At 36.7% G+C, this 18,672-nt stretch overlaps 1 protein-coding gene across 1 annotated transcript; it reads left to right on the top strand.

The window, feature by feature from the left end:
• The first annotated feature begins 43 nt into the window (after nucleotides 1-43).
• On the top strand, nucleotides 44-18,162 carry LOC135596783 (protein TIC110, chloroplastic-like). Its single transcript, XM_065088914.1, has 15 exons — nucleotides 44-679; nucleotides 930-989; nucleotides 2,130-2,253; nucleotides 2,352-2,420; nucleotides 2,494-2,592; nucleotides 4,044-4,110; nucleotides 6,831-6,895; nucleotides 7,961-8,055; nucleotides 9,806-9,933; nucleotides 10,031-10,131; nucleotides 12,851-13,067; nucleotides 14,055-14,209; nucleotides 15,111-15,236; nucleotides 15,386-16,351; nucleotides 17,566-18,162. The coding sequence occupies exons 1-15, from the start codon at nucleotides 132-134 to the stop codon at nucleotides 17,809-17,811; spliced, it is 3,066 nt and encodes a 1,021-aa protein (XP_064944986.1). The 5' UTR covers nucleotides 44-131; the 3' UTR covers nucleotides 17,812-18,162.
• The last annotated feature ends 510 nt before the right edge of the window (nucleotides 18,163-18,672 follow it).

Raw genomic sequence — 18,672 nt, 5'->3', positions numbered from 1 at the left:
GACTCGTTCATTTAAGATGATCGCAACTGCGTTCAAACGCCCTCTTTTGTGCTTTATCCTCCGCCCACTCCTAAAGTACTCCAAAGGAGGATAAGAAGAACAGGAAAGGAGAGGAGAGGCCGGCGGCTGAAATGGAGACCTCCCGCCTCATACCCACGCCTTCTTTCCCCTCTCACCGCGTCCTCTTCTCCCCCTCCGCCCTGTCCTCCTCATCCTCCTCCCCTTTCCGTCTCCTTCCCCGCCTACCCCCCCGCCACTTCAGTCGCCATGGCCGCTGCCGCCTCTCCCTCCCGCGCTGTTCCGTCTCGGCCGACGCCGCCGCCGCCTCTGCTCCAGTGGCCTCCCCCGCCGTTGATCCATCTGTATTTGGCGGCCCCAAGGAGCTTTCCGGTCCTCAGGCGCTCGTCTGCGCCCTGCCTCCCCCGGCGAGAATGGCGTCCTCCGCCGTCCTCGCCGCCGCCGCTATGGCCGCCGGCTTCGGTCTAGGGCTTCGTGTTGGCGGCTCTAAGGTTGCAGGGATAGGGGGTGCGGCTGTTCTTGGAGTGGCGGGTGGTGCCGCGGTGTATGCCCTCAATTCAAAGGTTCCGGAGGTTGCAGCGATCAGTCTGCACAATCTTGTCGCTGGTTATGATGATCCGACGGAACTGAGGAAGGATGAAGTCGCAGCCATCGTGGAGAAGTTTGTTTCCTTTTATCACCTAATTTTTAATAGTTTACTTATCGAACAGAACTCGGGCTTGGAAACATGGTGATTCGATTATCTTTTTCCAGCCCGCAGGCCTTCGATTGAAGGAATAGGGTTTTGGGTTTTAAAGAAAGGTCGTCTAGCTAATTCCTTATTAAGGGAACGAAACGTGAAGAACTTGGTTGGATTTAGGTAGTAGCTTGCATACTAATGCTATTTTGTTCTTCTGGGCATGATGTTGCAGATACGGTGTCAGTAAACAAGATGATGCCTTTAAAGCAGAGCTCTGTGACTTGTACAGTAGGTGAGCGATCAGTTAAATTCCAAAAATATGCAAATTCTTTTATCTACCTTTGTTTTTGGTAATTACTCGTGTTGCTTATAGGAGTCCCAGTTTAGTTATTGTACCGTGTTGTATTTCTACTCCAAAGATGGTATCAGTAGAAAGGGATTTTGATTCATGATAGGATCCATCATGACTTTATGTCAGGTCTTTCTTCAAGTTGGTTAGGGGAATAATCTTCTCAAGGATTAGCTATAAATAAGAAAATCTTTAATTAGCTATTTGAATATTTTTATTGCATAAAGAAATCGATCAGTCTTATATTTGCGTTTACAGCCACTGATATGCATGGTTTATAAAGAAGGCTTATTCAAGAAAGCTTTCCTTATTTGTTAGTCTTGTCACTAAGCATCCATCAAAAGGGATCTCTAGAGTAATCAGTGATCAATCTTTTGACTTATTGGAGGAATATTTATTCCTTTCACAATAAAATAAGCGCTTAAAAAAATAATAAAGAAAGTGACAAGTGGACTAGTAAAGATGGAATAGAAGAGAGGAGGATGGATGATAGATGATTCTTCCTTGTAAGTAGTTTTTTTACTGTTATTTTCTATTGTCAGTTTACAATTGGTGAAATGTTGTTATATATGCTTCCATGTCGTTTAGTTCGCAACATCCTTCGCTTTGCATTGACAGAGTAGAAATAGTCAGCAAAACCTCTCGTGCCCGCCGAATTTTGAATCCTTGGAGATGATGCCATTACTATTAAGTTACTCATTACTTGCTATTGACATTGGGTCTATTCATTTATTAAATTAAAGATGTAGACACACCCAACTATAAGTGAGACTGTGAGAGGTTTGTTATTTCTGATCCTATGACTAAATCCATTTCCTAATTAAACATGTAAAAAAGGCAACAAATTATATGATGATTCTCACTCCCATCAGAAGTAAGATACAAAAATCAATAAGCTATGTTGTAATCAATGTCATGTGATACTGTAAAAGCTTCTGGAAGAAGAATAATTTTTCTAGCAATTACTTATGTACTTCTATAATATCCTCCCGGAATCATAACTTGTTGAAAATTTAAATTATTCGCTTTGAAATAACATTATTATTTTTGACGAAAACCGATTTATTTCGGTTTCAATTTTAGGTTTGTGTCTTCAGTTCTTCCACCTGGGAGTGAAAATCTCAAGGGTTACGAAGTTGAGATGATAATTAGGTTTAAAGAAGCTCTTGGCATTGATGATCCAGATGCTGCCTCAGTTCATGTAGAGGTAATAATATCATTTATTTCTTTGTTCAAATTAATTAATATCTCTTACGTATTTGGAGTTTCTTTTTTGTGATTTTTCTCTTGCCTTTGCTTTTCTAGATTGGTAGGCATATTTATAGGCAAAGGTTGGAAACAGGAGATCGTGAAGCTGACATAGAGCAACGTAGGGTATGTCTTTGCATTAAGGCCTTTCTTAAGATCATATGGATCATTTTTTAGAGCATTGAATTTTGCTGCACAGGCATTTCAGAAACTCATATATGTTTCAACACTTGTATTTGGAGAAGCATCCAAGTTCCTTTTGCCTTGGAAGCGACTTTTTAATGTTACTGATTCTCAGGTACTTGTATGCTTGATTCTTTCTCAGATGAGCACTAGAATTTTTTGGTAGTGAATAATAGATGGACATTGTTTTCTGCAAAGTTGATTGTCAAGTGGAGAAATTTTGTTGAGTTTCTCTAATAGTCTAATGTATGTACATATTGACAACACATCTTACTTAAAGCTCACATGACATGCAAGCTCACAGGACCTGATGACTTGTGGGTTCTGTGAGGTGCTATGTTCTTTGGGATAACCTACAGTGTCATGTTATAAGCTAGTGGAGTTCTGTAGGAATAGCTTGGTAGTTTTGATTGGCAATAACAGAAAAAGGCGTTGGCTGCTACTCTGTAATAGGTTGGATTGCAAATCTCTCGATCCTAATAGGATATGGAGTTTGAAATGAGTTTTTATTATCCAACCTCTGTATTTCGTGGGAGTGTCTTATGTTCTTACCTTCTACATACATTTAAATGCATGCACTTGCATGATAAACCCTAAGGCTTTATCTAAGAAAATAGATAGGGATTTGATCGCTTTGAGGGGATTAACTTTCTTTTGATTGCTTTGAGGGGATTAACGTCCAACTTGGCCAAAGGCTTTGAGTTGTATTTTATTATTTTTGAAAAATAGCTAGAGGAATTACATATATATAGAGTTATTTAATCCTTAGTCAATTGGGACTAGGATTTCTAACAAAAATAAAAATTGCAATTCCTAATTTGCTACATCAAAGGACTCCTAACATAATTAGGAAAAATTTTCTCAAAAACTCTCATCATAACTAGGAAAAACCAAATAGAAAAATAAAGATTAATATCAAATCCTACCATAACTAGGAAAAATTAAATAGGAAAATAATGATTAATATCAAATCCCTAAAATTAAGGACTCCTAAAATTAAGGAATCCTAACAATGCACTTTAACATTATTGATACATTTGATAGTGAACTTGCAATGCTATCCTGGTCATCTTGTTTAGGCTAGTGACAGGATTAAATTGGGTTCAGGTTTGGTTATATATAAGTTAATTCTGTTTCTGTTTTCAACAGCAAATTGAATAGTATTTATTTTTCTCTTAGAGGCATTATATGTCAGGTTTATAGTATTTGGCTAGCAGTTTTCAGTATTGATGAGATCAGTAATATTATTTTCCTAGTTGTTATTGGGGGCTGCAAAAAGCTGAAGTTTTATGCATGGCTGCTTGCTGAAGTTAGTGGAGTTTTAGTTTGGCCTTAATGCCCCATGTGCTTCTTATTCTATTTTTCGTTTGCTGCCTGTGTTCCGCCATCCATGCAAGCACACACATATAGCATGCCACTCTAATAATGTGATTAGTGAGATTTAAAAATATTTGTATTTTATTGCAGCTTATTTTGTTTTTTGAGCTTTCTGTACCTTTTCTCCTGACAAACTAATATCCATGTCTTAATCACTGCTCTTGGATTATGTATTTGATTTAATGCCAGATTGAAATTGCTATACGGGACAATGCTCAAAAATTGTATGCTTCAAAGCTAAAGTTAATTGGACGAGGTAACACCACAAGTATCTACTTTACATGTCCTTAACTTTTATCTGGTAATTTTTGTTCTCTGCTGATTGAAAACAAATTTAAAATTTTGACTTTGAGGTGTATGCTTTACATTCATTTACTTAGTCCATTTCTTGTGCGGGCCATATGTTTTTCATTAAATTTTATTATTTGGTGTTATTCTGACATTTTTATTCATTTTTTAATTATGATAGATCATATAATATATCACAGTTTTCAATGCTATCTTGATCAACTATTAATGCTTACGATAATTTGTAACATCACCTTGCATCTTATGATGCATCTGTAACTACCACCATGTATTCATGAAACATTATGGGTTTCAGATCTGTTTTCCTACTTTTGTCATGTAGGCTGTTATAAAATAGTTGTATAATAAATGATTTGTTCCTGACGTAACTACTGGTGAGCATATTTATGACATCTACTTGTTGGAAATAGCCTAAAATTTAGTTTGTCCCGTTACAGTGGTTATGATAAATTGTTATAAAATTTGATGATCTTGTTGCACCCAAGAATTTTGAAGGTCTCACACCTTGAGTTTACTCCTCCCATGTAATTGAAATTTAATGGCCTTCCGCTTCACCCTCCTTTGAAAATATCTACTAGTCTCATGCTTCCAGCCCCTCTGTTTGTTCTCTTCAGCTGCGCAGATGAGGCTCTTTTGTTGTCAGTTATGTAGCTTAGAGTCCAAAAAAGAATCTGCTACTTAAAATTGTTATTATAATCACTTTAATAAGTACTTGTATGGCAGCTTTCTTTAGCTTAGAATCTTTCTGCACTTCACATTTTAATTTTTATCTTAATGAAATCTCTCAATTTTTTCTTTGGAGTGGTTAATAAGTGGGAAAACAATGGTTTTTTTTCTTTGGTCACAATTGTAATCTTATTCTTTTGGTTTTTCTGTGCCTCTTTTTTTTTGTTTACTTTTCATTTTTTAAGAACTAATTCTAAACATATCAAATTCATAGACCATTTACTTTATTGATATATCATCAATGTGTATTCTGAACTAATGCTTGTTCTGTTTCTGTATTGCCACTTCATCATTTAAATAGTGGAAAAAGCCCATGACTACGTGAATACTCCTCCACCCCTTCTATTCATATCTAAATCATCTCCAATTTCTTAAATGCAAGCATTCCTTGACAATAAGGACTCTTTGATATATGAAAATATTGTGACTTCAGCCTCCACGATCTTTGTTCTGTGCACGATGATTAAACCTGACTTCTCCTCATGTCTTGGACTCACTATTAATGCAACGATCCTAGGAGACAACCACCAGGCTTTGGCCTGATGGCTATATGGTCATTGTCGCTTTTTATTCCTTCTGGCATGTCTGTTGTTATCTTCTTCACAACATTGGCAGTATATTATCATCAAAGTTTGTTGCGACTGCTAGGGGCGGAACATGGAAATGGATATGCATCTAAGAAGTGAATTAGTATTTGGTTGTTGCTGTATAATCATAGTTGTAGCTATATATATTATAGTAAAGTTGATTGTGAGTGCCTGTTCTACTCTTGATCTCACTGATGCACATGAATGTTTGTATGCTTATAGAAATTGAGAACTTGATTTTGCAAAACGATGGTTTTCTTTACTGTTCCCTATCAATATGTTTGACAGTGATCATTAGGAATTTACGTATGTGCTTCTTCCATGCGAATTTCTCATGTCATGTTGACTATGCACGTTCATCTCTATGGGTTATAAGCAGTTTTCATAGTGTTTGCGACGTGGGCTGAGGAAGAGGTGCAACCCTCAGGAGAATGTCAGTGATCTAAATATAAATTCAATGGATTAACAATTATGGTACCGACTTGATGGCTAGATTAGTATATTACCAGAATTGGTCAACATACCAACACTCCTTATGGGTTGGTATTGGTTGGTCCTGTCCGGCCCAGAAAGAAAGACAGAAAGAGAGAGAAGGGTCGAGGAGATTATTCACATTGATAGGAGGTGAAGAGGCAGCGATGCGGACAAGGAGAAGAAGTGACAACATGAGGACGAAGCAACACAAGCAAGGAGGTGTTGAGGGGGATATAGGAGGCATGGTGATGGAGGATGAAAACGAGAAAGAAAACAAATGATAGCTGTCAGTATGTGTGAATGACCTATCAACACAGAAAAAGGGATCCGGTACTGGTATTGCCTGATTGAGTTTGAACTGGTGCACTTGCCACTTGGTAAGCCTGAATGGTGAGCTTATTGGGCGGTAATAGTTTAGTTTCATACCAGAGCTGTAGAAGTTGTCCGGTTCATGTATTAATCGGCTATTGGACTGGTAAACACTGGTCCGTACCAACTGATATAATCAAAATTAAGATCCATGTGCTGGACATCAATCATGTATAACTGAATCGAAACTATCAGGTTATTTATTCTGATCAGGTAACTAATTATAATAGACTGTAGAGGTCTTTGTCAGCTCTTGAACTAACCTTAAAATTTTATTACTGTCATTGAACAAAATATCAGTCAACAGGCATTCCATCATGGATCAGTTTAGAACGTTGCCAGTTTTGGACTTCTTGTATAGAATGGTACCTTATACCCACTGATTAATTGTTCAGGAACAATTGCCTTGGACAGAATTTATTAATGAAATGCCTTTTGATACTGATATCTTTTAAATGGTTCATTTGAATGTGCATTCTGTAACTATTGTATTTTTTATGTCTCTTTGTAGATATTGAAGTGAAGCAACTTATTGAACTAAGAGAATCACAACTTCTATATAGACTTTCTGATCAGGTATGTTCACCAGGACTGTATGTCTTGCCATTTTCACTTTTGTAATCTCAATGTCCGACAAAGTATATTTATGTTTTAGACTTTGTTCCATTTGACTTTAAAATTTTATATGAATTTGGGAAGTGGCAATTATGCTAGTTTAGGTGGGTTCATCAGGTTTGCACCAAAGCATAGTCTGGTGACTGTTCAAAGGATATAGAAAAAGGATTTATATTTGGAAACATATTATTTCCATTAAGGTGGAAAACAATTCATGAATTACCAGAATTATTATCTATTAAGATAGAAAAAAGTCAGGAATTTATTAAAAATCATAGGTTCTGCAACACTCTTTGTGACAAACCTTTGGAGAAGGGAAATCATATCTTGCACATCTATTGAGATTATATTTATGTCGCCATAAATAATATCACAGTGCTGAAAAAAGGGCAATTTTTTAAAATAAAATGAAAAAAAGATTGCACTTTAAGTGATCAAAATATGAGCATGTTAATGATAAATATTAAAAAATATTCAAAAAATTGTTGTTGTTGTTGACTTGTTGTTGGATTACTAGGCAATGAGTTATGACACATGCAATGATGTATATTTATCTTGTTTTATACACATGCAATGATGTATGTTTACCCTGTTTTATACTATTGGAGTAATATAGTATAGGATAGTAGCAAGGTTCATCGTACCACGATGTTGGTATGGCCTGTACGTACCGATCCAACAGTTGATCAGTATGGGCGGTACATATTAGTCTGTTGTTATACCCTCACCGTACCATGTGTTGGTACGTTGGTACTTACTGTGCCAACCATTGGTTGGTACAAACGGTATGGACCGATAAGGCGAACCATGGATAGTAGCACTGTGGAGAAAGTGTAAACCATATTTACTGATCACAATTTTACGCATATGGACCGTATATAGACAGTTTTATGTGTAGCTGCATAGTCATGCCTATGTGAACTGCTTAAGCGGCTCCCAAGATACTTTGCTTTAGGTATTCTGCGATGGTGCCTTTCATCAAATTACTGAATTATCATAAAAATATTTGACCAAGATCTGTTGCAGATTGCTGGTGAAATGTTTAGGGAGCACACAAGAGAGTTGGTTGAAGAAAATATTTCATCTGCACTTTCAATTTTGAAGTCTCGGGGAAAGACAAGGTATGGATGCTCTTATTATGCTATTCTGGTATCTAAAATTTTTCACGTATCTGTTTTTCTATGAGTTGAGATGGAATTTTGTAGTTAGCAACTGTTTTTGAGGCCTTCTGTATTTTATATACTCAGTTTGATTCTTTGCAGTCTTGTTAATAAGTTAATATTTAGCACATAATCAGTTGATGGCAGAGAAAATTCCTGATTATCACTTCTAAGCTAGCAAAAATAGGTCTGCTTCTTTTCCATGGTGACTAATACTTGACTCTCATGGCTTTATAAATAACATAAAAAACTGTTGTACAAAAATCATTTATTGGCAGTAATCCAATATGAGGATTGACTAATACTAAACACACAAGTTCTAGGTAAGTTCATAGATGGCCAACTTCAAATTTGCATCAAAATCCTTTCTTATTGACATATTAATCAAATGATGATACTCATGACATGTAGGCAAATTGCCGAATGAAATTGGTCTACTTTTTTGGAATTAAACTGATGAAATTCATTGTAGTCATTTGATGCTCCTGTTAATGATGAATATAGATAGTAAATTTGAAGCTTTTATAGTCAACTTTGGTATCCGTATAGATTTGCCTTTATGTTAGACAGAAGCACTTGGATGGGTTTTTTATAATTGTGATACCTGTTAAACAAATACCAGCCTGTGCTGGTATTGTAAGAAATTTATCAAATGCCCTGTCATGATGTCGTGTGCATAAGTTGTGTCAGTATTCCGTGCATCAGCAAGGAGGAATAAGGAGGATTGAGATCACTTAGTGCAGTGCATGGTTATGTGCCACAAATTCTGTTTTCTGTTGGAACCGTGCTTGACATCTAGCAAGTGCGTGAGGATGTAAAGAAAATATATTTCTTCTAGATAGCTATAGAATAGAGAGCTGAATAGTTTAGATGATATAGAAATTAAAAAAAAAGTACCATACTATTTCACACTCAAGGGTTAACTCCTAAAAATGAAGGACTTGCACCTCCACATCTCACACATGCATGATGCTATCATATTACTGGGAAAGGAAAGTGGCCTCACACTATTCATACATAACGCAGGGAAAAGAACTATTTATGCATTCATCGGTTAATTCACAATTTCTTTCCTCTTTTTTGAGACCCTCAAGTACAAATGTGTAGGACAGCAAGTATTTTATATGACATGATATTGGCTAGTATCATTGTCAAGAACCAATAATTTAATTTGAATAAAAACGTAGAATCAAAGAAAACTCTTCTTCAGGCTCTAATTTTATAGTTTATAAAATTACTGTTACTTGCACCAATTTCTAAATATAAACAGGTAATTCTAATCACTTGTTAGGATATATTTTCTTAGAAGTTGATGTAAAATTTATTGCCAAAAGAAAGAGGGATTCAGTTCATAACATTTTGACTGTGCAGCAATGTACAATCAAGGAGTGTATATTGTTCTGGAAAGTCATCAACCAACTGAATCTTTGTCATCGCTAATCCACACTATCTGTTACAATAACACATACAGATGTGTACTCACCTGGATGGGCAACTTAATATAAGTACATAATTTAATTTTGTTCTTATAGAGACATCTTGTTCAGCCGGCTTGGAGTTTGTGATTTGCAAACCTTCTTTCCTCAGGGTAATCCTGCTGTGAGCATACCACAAATTTCATGAGATTGCTTGGAAGCTTCTACAACATTTTTCTTGTGGTCATTGTCATATACTTTTGATAATTTTATCACTAACATGGTAAAATTTGTAGCATGGGGACACTGCAAGTTATTGAGGAACTCGAGAAGGTTTTGGCATTCAACAATCTTCTTACTTCTCTAAGCAAGCATTCTGATAGTGGTCAGTTCGCACAGGGTGTTGGACCTGTTTCTTTAATAGGTATGAGTTCATTTAAGGAACTTTTGCCTGTTCCATCCAGTGCATGCTATGAATCCAGTACATCATAGTAATGAGAATTATTTCCTTTTGTAATCAGGCGGGGAGTTTGATGGTGATAGAAAGATTGAGGACTTAAAGTTACTTTATAGAACTTATGCAGAAGAATCTTTTTCAAGTGGATGTCTTCAAGAAGAAAAGGTTATAATATATTTAATTTGTTAGTTGTCTATTGTTGAAGCATTGATATGGTACATTTGTTGGACATCTGCATTGGTTTTTACCAAATCTAGAATTGAAATTTATGGCTGTTTCTTAAGTTTATTTGTATACCTGCTTCTATTATGGATGCTATCATTTAATTAGCTATGCCAGTATATTTTTTGGTTAATAAACTTAAGCTAGTGGACACCATTAAGAATTATATCTTGCCTTATGAGATCTGATTATTATGCACGTTAATGAATGCCATGCACCCTGGTGTAAAGTGTAAAACAAATTGTTTAACTTATGCTGTTTGACACAACTTATAGTTACAATTCTCATTGTGAGATGTGATCATTTAATGTACTCAAGTATCCTCTATTAAGGTGGTCAAGTCTTTGAAGGCCAGTGATATCACCAAGGCTGCCTTTGGACATCATCTTACAAAGTGAAGCCATTCACTGGGTATTCATTTACACCTTTGATACATATTTGTCAGCAAGTAATGTAATTTGTCTTTGAAAATTTTGCTGATACTTGACTGATCAAGTAACCTGCAAAGTTGCTTTTTCTAGAAGCTGGTAAGATTATGATTATTAGATTTTTTGTTCTTGATAATTATTCAAATAAAATTTCTTTTGGTACTTCCATGAGGGAAGCTTATCTTGTTTTGATAAGATCAAGTGTTTCTGATGCTTGCAAGATTTTTTTACTGGAAACTGTATTTGTGAAAGCCTGTTTCAAAAGCTTCTTTTGCTGTGGCTATATATTTTTTGAAAAATATATTTTACAAGCTACGAAGTACAGGTATCAATACAATATATATATATATATATATATATATATATCATCCTAAAAAAAGTATCTAAATGAATTGTTTCTGTGCATATCTAACAAGTTAAAGCGATGGATATATACCAGCAGCTGGGTCATGTATAAAACTTTAAATGTTAACAATATTGAGTGATTTTGTTTAAAATTTATGTTTTTAGGGAGTTGCTGTGCAAATGTGTTTTGACTTGGTTAAATAATGTATTGTGTGAAAGAAATATAATCATTGTCAGTGATAAAAGTTCTTGATATGGGAGTATCCTTGCTGCAATCTAATTGTGTCTGAGGGAATCCATAATCTTTTAGATTGTTCTATTGCTTCAACATATCATGGATCTTTGGGCACACCTCATTCGAAAGGAAATGATGATGTACTGAGCCAAAGAATTTAATCTCGTTTGTATCAGTACTGGTGTTTACTGGTCTGACCAAGTACCAGTACCTGTTGGTTATCTACTTTTTATTATTTTTTCTGGTAATACCAGGTAGGTATGGGTTGGTAACATGGTATGCAATTTCGAATGGTACTGTCCGGTACGGGTGGTATGTTCCGGTCCGACAGCATACCGGTACGCGGACCGCTCACTACCGGACGGATCGTACTACAGTGCTACAGTAATACACCGTAGCAGTGCTACAGTGTTATAGTAAGAGGAAATCGCTCAGTAAGCCCTGGTGTATCGTTTGGTACGCCTTGGTGTACCGCTCGGTATGCCGGTACCATACCGTACCTAGCCAACCTCGAAACATTGGTACGGTATGGTATTGCATACCTTGGTTAGTACTATCCGGAATTCTGGTACTGTACCAGTCTGACTAGTTACCAAAAATGGTATTACATCGAGATTCAGATCCTTGTACCGAGCAACTTGTTTGTTTATCTCTGCCTATGAGTTGCTGCTTATCTAGATTGTGAATTCTCCCAAAAGCGGATCAGTGCTACTGCACATTTTCCCTTTATCATTGATGTTGGAAAAAATATTGCAAGATATATTGCCAGAGGAAAGGAACATCACTAATTTGCTACATGTTTGTTAGCTAAATTCCCTGCTGGTATAAGGAACCAAGTATCTGTGGCCTTCATCGGACGTGGTTTCATTATGCTTTGATATCCTTATTGCTGTTTATTTATAAAGGATACCGGTTCGCAGTGGGAAATGGTTTTTGAAACTCTCTTCCTTCATGTAAATGGTAGTCGAACCAGGCTTTTATCAGTGGACTGGATATTTTGACGGCACATTAGGCTGGCCCACTCAAAGAGTCTTTTGAAAACCACAACAAATTAGGGTTTCACAGTGGATTTTGTCAACAATTCTTGCAAGCTCGCTGCTTGCAAGCTTATGACATGTTGCTTCACCCTGTCTTCCTGCCCTGTAATGATGCCAGCTAAGATAATAGCCTTGAGTCTGCACTTCTTGAGGAAAGACCCCATGAGAACACTTGCATGTGCCTTCATTGTCCACTGGGGGTTGGTCCGGAGAGATGCCAGACAAAGGGGTATTTGAAGAGGAACAAAGATATATTTGGTTAGGTAGGCTATTCTTTGTCATGCTGCCCATCACCTCTGGTGCAACCTGAACTTAAATACTGCATAATGTTTTCTGTTTTCTCTGAAGTTTATTCATTGTTTTGTGAATCATCCCTATTCCAAATAACATATTGCATCATAAAATTAATATTAATGCAGGCCAAGTCACATGTAGGCTGACCTGAAAATTTGGGTGACATTTTCTGGTTCAAAATTTTGTGCAAACAAGAGCATCACCATAATTGATTCACATATGCTTGAATTGATTTAGCTTTGGGACATTTTAGTTTTTCTTTTTTGCTCATAACATATTAATTTTTTGTATTTCTGTATCCTTTTCCTTGGTAAAAATTGCAGCTTACAGCTTTGAGCCAGTTGAGAAATATATTTGGTCTTGGGAAACGTGAGGCAGAAAACATCATGCTGGATGTAACATCGAGGGTCTACCGCCGGCGGCTTTCTCGAGCATTTTCTGGTGGTGATTTGGATGCAGCTCCTAGCAAGGCTGCATTCCTTCAAAACCTTTGTGAAGAATTACATTTTGATCCAAACATAGCTAGCAAGATTCATGAAGGTAATTGGTTTGTAAAGAAACATTAGTTATCATTTGATGCCATTTTAACTAGTCTTTGGTCCTCTGCATCATGGTGATGAGATGTTATAGAAATTTTGCAACATACATAGTGGAAAAATCAATAAATTTTTTATTAAAAAACATTTGCAATTTTTTAAGGTACTGAAAAAGACTATTATTTATGCTTGAATATGGAATTGCACATGGTTTGTCATCTAGATTTTGAGAAATTGAAACTGATTCGAATAGCTGATTGAATGTACAATTACAAACAAGACTAACAAAAGTACTAACTACTCGGAGTGGGTTGCATGGATATTTTCCTCTATTGAGCTATGTTAAAAGCAATATCATTTGTCAAACTGAGTCCTGAGAGCCATTCAATCGCTTTTGGTTGATCCTAAATTATGATAAAGTTTCCTATTTATTGTTAATTATTTTATTAATGAAACATAAAATATACCATTTTTAAGCGGTGGATTAGTTTGGCATGTTACTTAAGTGAAATTCAAAATCGTGTTAATGATTCTAGTACTTGTCCACTACTTCAGAGTGATATTTATGTTATGGATAATTTTAATAAATATCTAGGCTGCTATTTTGTTCAATCTCAAAAATAAAGGCTGAGAATTTGAAGCATGGAAATTTGTGAGTCGATTGATGCTTGGACTTTGGATCCACTTGTTGTCCTTGTCTCACTTAGATGAATGTTACTCATGTTATACCTTTTGTTTCTGGACCATTTGGAGACACGAAGGTATCTGAATGTAGTTTCTTTAGCTTGTTGTTTTATCTCCAGTGAGAGAGCTAAATTTGTTAATTGCTTGGTGGTCAGTGATTGAGGTCATTCATGTTTTGAGTTCACGAGGACAGTTTTTTATGCAAAGAAGTGGAAATGGAGAACTTGAAGAAATTTGAAGATTTTTGTCGAGTATGATTCAATCGGCGCTAATTAAAAGTTTTTTTTTTTTAACTTTGAACTTGCAGAAATTTACAGGCAAAAACTTCGGCAGTTTGTAGAAGATGGGGAATTGAGTGAGGAGGAAGTTGCTTCTTTACAACGCTACAGAGTTCTTCTTTGCATTCATCACGAAACCATTGATGCAGCACATGCTGATATATGTGGTCGCTTGTTTGAGAAGGTAAAAAAATCATTATGTTTCTAAAGTTCTGATTCACATTTCAGTCATTCTTCACTTGATGTCTTGTCCTCATAATATGGTTAAAATGCCCTGTTTAGTACCTGTGACCTCCTTGTATGGAGGTACAGGTACAGGTTAGTACCTGTGACCTTGTTGTATGGAGGTACAGGTCTTATCGAGAAAGAAACCATTGTGCAACTTGCTCTATGATAGTCTTGGTAGACTACATGAAATAGTTAAAACCAAACAATGTTGTTTGAGATAGTCATTATCGAGACAGGTGCTGTATATTTGGCTTGAATCTTAACCAAGCATGATCGGCCTCCTTGGTTTTTGACTTAGTGATGTTTCAAAATTTAAAGTTATTATAAAATAATTAGTTAAATTTCATCTGTTGGTCATAGTTTAATTTGTATATGTAGCCATGAATTTTAAGGTTAGCAATCCATCTTGTGCATCACATGTTGACTAGCGTTCACTGAGAAAAAAATAGCCTGAAAAAAGTGTTCTTGAATTTTTTACTCAGATTTCTGATTTTTTTGGGAGAAATAGTTTGGAAATTATGGTATTTGTTGGAGTATTCAATAGAGATCTTTAAATTAATTGTCAGATATGAAACCTATATGAATAATGCAAGTGATAAGTATCTACCTACTAGGTTAAATTTCTGCTCAAGATGTTGGCGATGGCTTGTGTAGCAAATTATGGCAGTGATTGTCTGATGTTAAATGCCAGTAAATATCTGGAATAAATTTAATATATAATTTTTTAATAAAATCTCAATGATTTCAAGAGAAACAATTGCATATGAGCTTATTATGAATGACCCTTGCAAACAGATAATGTTATTATTCTTTATTTTTATTTCTGTATTTTTGTTAATGGTATATTGTATTTGCAGGTTGTTAAAGATGCAATTGCATCAGGTGTTGAGGGTTATGATGCTGAAGTTAGAAACTCTGTAAGGAAGGCTTCTAAAGGCTTGCGGCTTACAACGGATGCAGCCATGGCCATTGCTAACAAGGCAGTATGTATTTTGTCTTCTTCTGTTGTGACACTAAATTAAAACTAAAAAATAGCTTTTATGTTTACAAAAACCATTGACAGTTGAGCATTGCAAATTCTGCCTAACAACAAGTTGCAAGTTTACTTGCTTCAACCTATTTTCTTTTGCAGGTTCGTAGAGTTTTCATGACTTATATACAACGATCCAAAGGGGCAGGGAACCGTACTGAAGCTGCAAGAGAGCTGAAAAAAATGATAGCATTCAACGCATTGGTTGTCACTGAATTGATTTCTGATATTAAAGGAGAGCCTGCTGCTCCAGCTGAACCTATTGATGTTGATTCTAAACAAATAGATGAGGAAGATGAATGGGAATCTCTGCAGACACTGAGAAAGACACATCCGAACAAAGAGCTGGAAGCAAAGCTGACCAAGCCAGCTCAGACAGAAATAACCCTCAAGGATGACCTCCCTGAGAGAGACAGGGCTGAGATTTACAGGACCTACTTGCTCTTTTGCATTACCGGGGAGGTTACGACAGTTCCATTTGGAGCTCAAATTGCTACAAAAAAAGACAATTCAGAATTTTTGCTGCTAAATCAGCTTGGACGAATACTAGGAATGACTGGTAAAGAGATAGTGGAAGTCCACAGGAACTTTGCTGAACAAGCATTCATGAAACAGGCTGAGGTTATTCTAGCTGATGGCCAGCTAACTAAAGCCAGAATCGAGCAGCTCAATGAGGTTCAGAAGCAGGTGGGACTGCCTGCAGAATATGCACAAAAAGTTATTAAGAATATAACCACAACCAAGATGGCAGCTGCAATCGAAACTGCTGTGAGTCAAGGGAGGATTGGTATTCAACAGGTCCGAGAGCTAAAAGAGGCTAATATTGATCTAGATAGCATGATCTCAGAACGCTTGCGGGAAAGCCTCTTTAGGAAAACGGTGGAGGAGATATTTTCATCAGGCACTGGTGTATTTAATGAAGCCGAGGTGTATGAAAAGATTCCATCAGATCTTAGCATCGATGCTGATAAGGCAAAAGGGGTTGTTAAGGAGCTCGCCAAGACTAGGCTATCAAACTCATTGGTTCAAGCTGTTGCATTACTTCGGCAGAGGAATCGAGATGGAGTGGTATGAAATTCGAGTACCAAAGAGAGCATATAATTATTGAATTTTTCTATTATATTATTCAATGATTGTTTGTTTTCTGTAATTAATTGTGGTTTATGGGAAACGTAGAATTAACATCGTTTTGATTTTTGAATGATTACTTAAAATTAAGCATTTTTTCTCACATGGCTTTTATACATACATTTTTTCAGCTGCATTATGCTTTCTATATGAATTTTGTTCTTTTGGCAGAGCATCATATTTCCAATGTGAATTTTGGTTAAGGTAGGTTCCTTATTACAAGATCATTTTTATTAGTATCTTTTTCACAAGTTGCTTGGCGTGCGCTAGTGATGGTCCATGGCCAGACTAGTATGGGTATGGTCCATACGGTTATAACAACACACTATTCATGGGCACATATTGTGTTGTCAGGGAGGGGGTGGGGGGTCTATGAATTTTTTCTTTGGGGGCACTATCCCTAAGAAAATGGATTAGACCGTCTGAAAAGTGGCGGTCTACATCTGTACCAGAAAATCCCGGCCATTGTATACCGGTTCAAGGGAAATCACATTCCTTAGTCTAAATGAACACCAGATGCTTCTTATCTATAACGACCGCATTGAAGTTCTGCTTCTGTGGGCTCTACAGAGTATGTTTCTTACTTGGACTTGCAATTTAGTTAGTCTCCTTTTGTTGGAAACTTAAGTTATTTTGACAACCATTCACTATTCTGTTGCTTTCATCGTCTTGCAGAATGTCATTTTGCTGTGTGGGGGCTACTTTGTTTGAATAGTTTTATGATATTCTAGTTAGTAGTTTTCCATCCCTCTTTTTGCTGTCTCTCGCTCTCTCTCATGTTGCGTTGCATTATTTGAGTATTGCATTGAAACTATTTGAGATATCTGTGATTGTTTTTCATGATATCCGTGAGTATTGTTTGGGAAATTTTCATCTTCCTCTTTCCTAAAGTTCATTTTGACTTGATGCCCTATTGTTGGGAGGAATCAATCTGGATATTCTGTTGTATAAAAAGTAATATGGTCGAGTGGGAAGGAACATATTTACTTTATCTAATGAAAAATAAGTCTTTAGAATAGTAATTGTCATTTGTAGTTAGAAGAATATTGTCGGCTAAAGGAAGAAGGATGACTGCTTGTATTTACATGTTTTCTTTTATATGTTTCCCCTTGCTCTTTTAGCACTGAAGAGATTATTTGTAATTTATGTACCAGATTTCATCTCTCAACGACATGCTTGCCTGTGACATGGCGGTCCCTGCTGAACCCTTGTCGTGGTCCTCACCGGAAGAGCTCGCAGACTTGTACTGCATATACCTCAAGAGTATCCCGAAGCCAGAGAAACTCACTCGGCTCCAGCACTTGCTTGGCATCAGTGATTCAACTGCTGCCATACTTCGGGATACAGCAGAGCGAGGAGCACTTCCAGTCGGAGATGAAGAAGAGGAATTTGTATTTTAAAACTTGTGCACAATTTTACAAGCTTAAAGTTTGGTGGTTGCAGATTTTACCCCCGAGTATTTGATTCTATTGGTAAATTTTGACATCTTTACTGAAGGTTTGTATGCTTGCTGAGCGCTGGACTACATGCTTGCAAATGTACAAGAAGATTGTACAGCTTAGTAACTTTTTACAGCCATCCTTGGATTCAGTCGGTTTTATTACATTTTTCCTTGGTGATATTTGTTTAGGGATGAGAACCTTGAAAGCAAGAGTTGTGACTAATAAAAGTGTTTAGTCCGTCTGTAGTGTGCTCAGCTGTGATCCAAATGTAGTTCGCATTCATATAAATGAAACATTAACTTTACTGTCCATGTAGTTCTAATATGTGGTTCGAATGATTTTTGAGTTCAGATTATATATGTATATATCAGAAGGAAATCCCGAAACTGCCGTCCTAAAATTTAGGAGTATGGCTGTATGGGGTTCTTGGATGGAGGTGGGATATTATCCGAGCATAACTTCCCCGTCTGGGCTTTATGATGACACCTGTATTTCTTGTCCGTCACGGTGTCTCGCAGAGGACGCCTATGGTGGGCTTCACGGTGGATCACCCCCGTTCGTGCTTTACGAGGGACACCTACGTCTGTCCTTTCGGGTTATAGAGAGAGAGAGAGAGGGGCATGCACCATCAAATTACGGTGCCCTTCATCCCGTGTCTCGCACGAACATAATTTTGAACCGACACATCAACAAAGAAAATATCAAAGCGCGTGAATTCATCGGGGCGTGGTTGCTGGTCAAATGTATAATATGGCAGTCAGGAAAATTTGACTCGCAAAGATAAATTTGTTATGATAGAGATTCCAAATCAAATGTATT

The sequence above is a fragment of the Musa acuminata genome, chromosome BXJ1-11 (assembly GCF_036884655.1).
Source record: "Musa acuminata AAA Group cultivar baxijiao chromosome BXJ1-11, Cavendish_Baxijiao_AAA, whole genome shotgun sequence".
Lineage (NCBI taxonomy): Eukaryota > Viridiplantae > Streptophyta > Magnoliopsida > Zingiberales > Musaceae > Musa > Musa acuminata.
The sequence above is the reverse complement of the archived record's forward strand: the minus strand, read 5'-3'. Positions and strand labels throughout refer to the sequence as shown.

What these genes read in the sequence shown, in the direction of transcription:
- LOC135596783 (XM_065088914.1), top strand. Translation starts at nt 132, where the DNA reads ATGGAGACCTCCCGCCTCATACCCACGCCTTCTTTCCCCTCTCACCGC. An exon ending in TGGACCTGTTTCTTTAATAG is followed by an intron (nt 9,934 to 10,030) that starts GTATGAGTTCAT and finishes TTTTGTAATCAG; the next exon opens with GCGGGGAGTTTGATGGTGAT. An exon ending in GTGGTCGCTTGTTTGAGAAG is followed by an intron (nt 14,210 to 15,110) that starts GTAAAAAAATCA and finishes TTGTATTTGCAG; the next exon opens with GTTGTTAAAGATGCAATTGC.